The 7,854-nt window shown below is 55.1% G+C and overlaps 1 protein-coding gene across 1 annotated transcript; it reads right to left on the bottom strand.

The window, feature by feature from the left end:
* Positions 1–4,011: 4,011 nt before the first annotated feature.
* LOC117849898 (leucine-rich repeat extensin-like protein 4) lies at positions 4,012–6,071 on the bottom strand. The gene has a single exon (XM_034731632.2). The coding sequence runs from the start codon at positions 5,810–5,812 to the stop codon at positions 4,568–4,570; it is 1,245 nt and encodes a 414-aa protein (XP_034587523.1). The 5' UTR covers positions 5,813–6,071; the 3' UTR covers positions 4,012–4,567.
* Positions 6,072–7,854: the final 1,783 nt, after the last annotated feature.

Below are 7,854 nucleotides of genomic sequence, written 5' to 3' on the forward strand. Positions count from 1 at the left end.
CACTTCCTTCTCCCTCGATCTTATCCTCTCGCCCGCTCGAGCTCATTTCCTTCCTGCAAACACTTCCGCGCATCTATAAAAAGGTACCGAACCCTCTTACCGGAGTCCCCTTCGCCACCACCGCCATTGCCGCGCTACCTGCTCTGTTTTTCTCCACCGCACTCACCGCCGCACTTGGAGCTGCCACTCCGGCCAGCCCCGCGCCACGACTCCTTCACAGTCAGCTTCGCCTTGGTCGCCTAGAGCTCGCTGACCTGCTCAAGGAGCCTCTGAGTCCCCTGTCTTGCCGGATCGCCGCCGCCAGTTTCCACGACGCCGACTCAAGCCGCCGCTGTTCCTCGTTCCGCCCCGGCTTGTTTCTTCCCGACCCCAAGACCTTGTTCGTATGACCGGAGGTGAGCTGCCGACCCCTTTCCAGCTCTTCCCGACCCTGTTTCATCCGCAAAAGCGACCGAGTGCTGTCCGTCGCGACCGAGTGTTGTCCGCCTCACCCGAGTGTTGTCCGCCTCGCCCGAGGGTTCGGTTGTGTCTTTTCATTTGACCGAGGGTATTTGTGTTAAATTCTGAGGGTATCTGTGTTAAATTCTGAGGACTTCCCTAGGTAAAAACTGAGGATCACGGTACAGTTATTTCTTAAGTCTAAGGGTTAGATCGTACGTTTTCCCCGATCCGACTCTTTTAACTCGTTGTAAATCGACAGAAACTTGGAAATTACATCTTAAATCGAGGAAAAATCAGAAAAATCACTTTGGTTGGAATCCTTGTTCTGAGTAGAATCCAATAAAGTAGGTTTCACACCTTTTCCTGTAGTTTTGCTACAGTTTTGGGTTTAAATCTTTGCAAATACTGTTGAAATCACCGTCAAAGTGTCTTATTCTTGCATTGCATTTCGTGTAGAGCTGAACCTCGCAGATGGAACCTACGAGCTTCACCCGGCGCTGGAAGAAGGAGCCGTAGCTGAGCCGCCGCCTGCGGGAGTCGAGCCTGTGCACGCCGAGGATCAGTTCGCTAGCGGCTTGAAGGCATGCCCCGGAGCATAAATTCCTATGTTTTAATTACTTGCAATACATTTGCTTGCCTTGTTTGTGCATTTATGTTGCAGGAATTGTTTGGAACCTTAGATGCATAAATTAGTTCCCTTTGATCTGAACATTAGTATCCGAAGTCGAGTAGTGGCAATGCTTAAATAGGACTCGGTAAAAGTCGAGTGATTTCCTGTCACTCGCGAGTTATAGGAGTTGCTTGCTTTCTTTTTGCAACAACTATAAGGACGATGGACGGGGCAGGGCTCTGTGAACTATTTTGGTGGTCGGTGGATTGCCTCGTCTGTCTACATGAAATTGGACTAAGGTCGGAAGGTGATGGTGTTCGTGATCAAGTGTTTGAAAGTACTAATCTCATACCTAGTATGGGATAGGGAAGCCTAGTACCTGATTGAACCGGCAAGTGGCTTATACCCCTGTTGTCCTTGGAACGTAGTTCCCATGGTGCATCATGTGGGTGCAAGTGCGGTCACAATACGGTAGAGACCGGGACTGTGGAGCATTGCATGCCAAAGGCGGTTTGGACCTGACATGCGCCTGGGACAAGTGAAGCGACCCTTCGTGATGCGCGGATGTCGTGAGATTAGGTTCACCATGCATGGTTAAGAAATTCAAATCGATTCGTCTGCCTCTCATAGTTTGGGACTACTTGATCGCTATGCCACACTGAGTAAGAATGAAAGATGATGATGATCTAATATTGTCGCTTGTTTAATTGCTCAAAAACTATGTTTGGTTTAGTATATTTGCTAACCTAGAATGGTAAACAACAATAGAACTTGTGGCTAAAATGTTGAAAGTAAGGACCTACACTTGTCGCTTTTGGCAAAGACAAACCCCAGAGCTAAAAAGCTTGCATGTCTAGGTGTTGGTGGATTAGAACCACCCGTCGGTTAAGTCTTGTTGAGCGTAGTCGCTCAGCCTTGTTGTGGCTTATCTTTTCAGGTTTTGTTTTGGAAGAAGGTACCGCTTGGTCCTCCTAGCTCCCTTCGGGATGGACGGTCGAGTGGGCTCCCTCCTCGGATGGTGAGGATGGAGGTTACTGATGTCGTGACCGACTTCGTCACGGTGTCAGGCGCCGACGTTTAGTTGCCGTCGTTTATTTCTGCTGCTGAACACTTGCAAAATTATGTTGAATTTCGAACTCTTTGGTTGTAATAAACTTATGCTTGCAAAATTATGTTGAATTTCGAACTCTTTGGTTGTAATAAACTTATGATTGCAAAATTATGTTGAATTTCGAACTCTTTGGTTGTAATAAACTTATGCTTGCAAAATTATGTTGAATTTCGAACTCTTTGGTTGTAATAAACTTATGCCCTTGTTAAAAGAATGGACTGTTGTAATCTCTGCAACCGCTCACCTTCGTGTGAGTCTGCTCTCGCGATCTTGTAGCGTGGTTTCATCGGAAAGAATCCGATGGACTGCCGAATTGACTTGATTAAAGCACATGATCGCGTGTCAGGCAACTTAATTGTGCTTTAGCCAGGTTAATTTGGACGGTTCCGCCACACGTGGCCACGATGGCGGAGAAGCGGCACTGCTGGTGGTGGTGGTGCACCGCAACGGAGGCGGACGAGGGCACGACGGCGGCGCCCGGGAGGAGGGGGCGAGGCGGACGCGCGAGGCGGCCAGGGGGTGGAAGGCCATGGCCATGGGTGGCGAACAGCTTTTGGTGGCGACGGGGATGGCGGGGCGCTGGTAGACGTTGAGGGCGTCGAAGCCGCCGGTAGCGCGGTGGAGGGTGAGGGAGGGGAAGTAGAAGAAGGTGCCGATCTGGTCCTTGGCCTGGAACTTGTAGGTGTAGTTGGCCCCCGGCGGGATGGCACAGTTGTTCCCCGCCACATCGTCCTGCCACGAGTTCTTGCGCTGCTTGATGCCGTTCCAGGTGAGGAGGAAGGGCTCGTCGAGGCGGTTGACGATGAGGTTGCCGGGGTGGTCTCTGTTCTTTGCTCTGCTCTGGGATTGGGGAGGGTCACGACCACGTTCTGTTTCGGTTCTTCTTCAGCTGTTTCGGTTCTTCTTTAGCAGAAGGAAGAAGAAACAATGAGACAGGGAGAGAGCAAGGAGGTGCCGGGCTGGACCTAATTACGATGACGTGGCCTGTTTTGAAATATTGAGAGCTAATTATTAGCGATCTGCTGTGTGGGTTGATATATTTTTGGAGGAAATTTTTTTTTAAAGAGCTCCTGATACATAGTTTTGAGGAGTACTTTTTAGGAAACCTTGCTCGCACGATCAGTAAACTCGTAGTACTGCAAATCCACCACGTGACGAGGAGGGTAGAACCGGCACCCCCACTAGCAGTGGTCACATTTCCAGGCATTTTTGCAACTGCGTTTCTTTTGATCTTTCCCCTCTTACGCATGGACACCGCTAAAAATGCACGCTCCCAGAATCAGTACATACTTAACACTAGATCTGATCAGAGAAAGGCTAAAAGTGAGAGGCGTACCCTAATCTTAACCGCCGTGAAAGCTGCTGTGTAACGGTCATCATATATTATCTTAGGGCCAAAGCAAATGGGGTCAGACCAAAGCAATTTGTGCATGATTTCTTCAACCAAAGGCGGGCCAATGCAGTCAGCGATGATCACTACACCTTCTAATCATGGTGGCAGTGCCGAAAAGGGTAGAGATTAAGGACCTTGCCTTGAATTAGTACAAGGAAAATAGTTCACCAATCTTCTTTATGAGAATATAAAAGGTTCTTGTGATCACTGTGCACCTGTATAATCAAGAAACACCTGGCAGTATCACTCTTTCTTAAAGCAAATAAGCTTTGAAAAAACTTGTGCCGATAGGATGCTAATTATGCTGAACACACCATGCGAAGCATCTAAGGCACCATGGTGATTTCTGTAGCAGAGGGCACAAAGAATGACCAACCTGAAAACAGTATTCATACAACGACCATCTTCATAAAAAAAAGTAAGAACAGAACAGAGTACCAATCAAGAGGCCCAAAGTTTCTAAGAATCCGAAATAAATATCATAACGATCAAATAACAGTAAGTAGCTGTGACAAAAAAGAAAGAAAGAATAGTTAAGTAGGATACATTTCTTGGCCTGAGAACTTATCTCTCGACTCTCAACTGAAAGCAGCTTACTGAAGAAAGAACTCGAGCTTCAGTCCTTCTACAGTACATCCCAGGCCCAGGTGACACCAACCAACAATCCTCCACATCCTCGTAACCTGTCTCTCTCAAGCAGTTTATTATTCACAACCCAATTAGCAATCAATCCAAGCTCAGATTGTTCCCTCCATCCATCACCAACCATCGATCTCCAATCCTTTTTCCCATCACCATGACGCAAACAGACAGACCAATGCAAAAGGCAAGAGCGATGGTATATGCACCATATAATCTTCTATATATGCGGGTAGCTATCAATCAAGAACACTAGAAATCTAAGCACAACAATGACTGACCACGTACACCTGTGACAGTGGACTCTGCTGTGTCTCCATCCAGCAGGGCGGCGAAGGAATGTGAAAGTGATAACGCCTCTCCGCTGAACGAATCATCGGTAATGTGAGGGTGGCGGCGGCGATGCGTATGGCATCGGGTACACTGGTGGCAGGGGCCCGGGGTATACCGGTGGCGGCGGCGGCAATGGCGGAACAGGGACGAAGGGCTTGCACTGGAACGCGGCGCAGTCGACCGGCGGGAGCGAGTAGAACGCTGCGCACTGCTGCGGCGTGCGCTGCGCGGGGCGGTTGGGCAGGCAGTTCCGCCTGTCGCCGTCGGGCGGGACGACGCGCGCGCAGGACGGCGGCTCGCCGGTGAAGTAGTTGTCGGAGACGGTGAAGTTCTTGAGCCGCGGGAGCGCGCAGATGGCCTCCGGGATGGCCCCCGAGAGGTGGTTGTGCGCGACGTCGAGCTGCTCCACCTTCCGCATCCCGGCCACCTGCTGCGGCAGCGGGCCGACGAGCGCGTTGAAGCTGACGTCGAAGACGGTCACCTCCCGGAGCAGCCCGACCTCGGGGGGAACGCAGGAGTCGAGCCCGTTGTTGATGAGGAGGATCTCGTTGAGCGTGCCGGACATGTTCCCGAGGCTGGCCGGGAGGCAGCCGCCGAAGCTGTTGTCGGCGAGCACGATGACAGAGGCCGGCGAGTTGCCGAAGTTGTCCGGGAGCGGGGAGCGCAGGCGGTTGTGGTTGAGGAAGATGGCGTCGAGCGGGCGGTCGAAGAGCTCCCGCGGGATTGGGCCCTCGAAGTCGTTGAAGCGGAGGTCGAGGAACTTGAGCGCCGGGAGGTCCAGCACGACGGCGGGGAACGCGCCGACGAGGCGGTTGTTGCTGAGGTCGAGCTCGAAGAGGAGGCGGAGGCGGCGGAGCGCGGCGGGGACGAGGCCGCAGAAGCGGTTGGAGTTGAGGTGCAGCAGCGCGAGGTCGGTGAGGAGGCCGAGCTCCGAGGGGAGGTACCCCGCGATGTCGCCGTGGTTGAGGTCGATGCCCGCGACGGCGAGCTCCCCGGCGCCGGGCTCCCCCTGCGGCAGCGGCGCGCAGAAGACGCCCCTGTAGCTGCAGACCCCCGGGCCCACCCAGTCGGCGGTGAAGTTGCGGGGGTCGGAGAAGATGGCCTGCTGCTTCCACGTCTGCAGCGCGACGTAGGCGTCCCGCAGCCGCTGGCTCGGGAACCTCCACGACGGGTCCACTACCACCGCCAGCTCCGCCCCCGCTTGAGCCGCCCCCTCCCCCACCGCCTCGACGGCGGCGGCGAGGCAGCAGAGGACAAACAGCAGCAGCAGCAACGCCTTCCTCATCGTCTCACCACGTGCTCATACCACCAAAGCGAAGCCAACAAAGGGGAAGGAAGCGGAATCCGGCTGAGGAACGGAGGAGGGAGCTCGGCGCAAGCAATGCGGGGGGGATTATGGCGGCGGATGCGGATTCCTGTGGAAGGGAAGGGGAAGGGGAGGAAGTGAGCTCCTGGAGTGAGTGGGGAGAGGAGGACAGCTGTGTCACAGCTCAGAGTTGGGGTGGGTGGGGTTACCGCGGAGGGGCACGGAGCGGAGGGCTTCTGCGGCGGAGGAGGATTTATGGCGGGGGGAGTAATGTCGGGGTTGCGGCCGGGGCCCTCGCCGCGCTTGGCCCCCGGGGGACGGTACGGTAATTATGGCGGGGATGGCGTGGGTTTACTTTTGTGTTTCAACCCGTGTGCGTGTGGGTCTACCTACTTCATCACTCTTTTAATATCTTTTGTTCATTCACTATAAGTAAAAGTGTGAAAAAAGTAACAAAAACGCATTGCTCGCAAAAAAATACTCATTAAAAAGGTGTAAAAACGCATACTCACGCTCCTGAAGCTTTGCGGTTTTGGTTGGAGCAGAGCGGAGCGGAGATGAGCCCCTCGCTCTCCTCCTCCCTGCGCGCGGGCACCGCCCACCCCACGCTGGGTGGCTCGGGGACCTCCTTCCCCTCGTCGACGAGCACTCCATCCCCGACGTCCACCTCTCGGGCCGTGCAGGCACCGTCGGAGGAATCCTCGCCCCAGACCCCTACTCCCAAGGCAGCGGCCCACCTCTCACTGGAGAGCACTCCGCCCCCAGTGCCCACACACCCCTTGTCGGCGACCAACACGCCGCCGGTGAACGCCTCCCCCTCGTCGACGCACTCCTCGACGCCCACCGCTCTTCCTATCCCCATCCCCCTCCCGGTACCGAAGGTTGAAGGACGCTCCCCACCGCTTTCCCCAACGGCGCGTCCGTTCTTCCCGGGGGAGTCCTCTGTTGGCCTCCCCAAGGTGGTGCGCTGGCAGGACTTCAGCGACGACGAGGAATGCATCGACTACGAGCTCTTGGCCTCGGCCTCGCCGTCCCCACGGACCGCCAGCTACCACAACGTGCTCTACCGCCCTGCCCCTTCCTCGTTGGTGGTGGCAACCAACCCATCTGCAGGGCCACCTGCTGGGTAGGTGGCGAAGACTCACCCCTGTGGTGGGAAACGACACCGTCGGCCCTCCAAGCGCACCCATAAGCGCCGCCCTCCCCCGCTGCGGGTGCCTCAGCCGGCCTAGCAAGCTCGCTAGGCTGCTTTGAGATCTCAACTGCAATCTACGGTGGCGGATGGCCCTTCGCGGCGCCACCCCCGAATTGATGTTGACGGTTTTCAAGAAGCGGTCTCGTACCAGGCGTCGCCTCCGTCGGGTCGAGCTTGCTGGTGGACACTCATCGTCCTCCTCGCCTTCATGGTGCATCCCACCGGAGCTGGCTGACCGTTGCCTCAACTGCCTCTCCTTCAACCACTGAGTGGCGACCTGCTGGCTTCCTCGATGCCTCTCCTTCAACCACTGAGTGGCGACCTGCTGGCTTCCTCGACACTGCCTACGCTGCCATGGTCTTCAGCACATCGCCAGGGATTGCTGGAGACCGCGTTCCCCCTCACAACAGCATCCTCCTCCGCAGACATCCGAGACGGAGCGACAGGCTATCGGGGTCCGTGGTAGGATGGCCAGCAACAACTGACGCGCTTCATTCGTGCTAGCGCCAACAGCACACCGACTCCGACGGTGTCAGATGCTCCAAGCCGTACCCTCTCGCCACCTCCTCTGCCGCATGTTCACCGCACTCCCTCCCCTAGCGCATCAACGGAGCCGCAACAACCACTGGTGCCGAAACCAAAATGCTGCTATGTGGAGTACAGTGAGGCCATGGCGGAGGAGGAGACCCGGATGTGGCTCGCGTTGATCACCTAGGTCGGCAACACATCCTGGGACTTCCTTGGTAATGACGCTGCTCAAGCGATTGCTAACGCCACGGGTTTGGACGCGACAATATTCACCATCACTCGCTCCTTCCCTGCGAGC

Source organism: Setaria viridis, chromosome 3, assembly GCF_005286985.2.
Source record: "Setaria viridis chromosome 3, Setaria_viridis_v4.0, whole genome shotgun sequence".
In the NCBI taxonomy this organism is placed as follows: domain Eukaryota; kingdom Viridiplantae; phylum Streptophyta; class Magnoliopsida; order Poales; family Poaceae; genus Setaria; species Setaria viridis.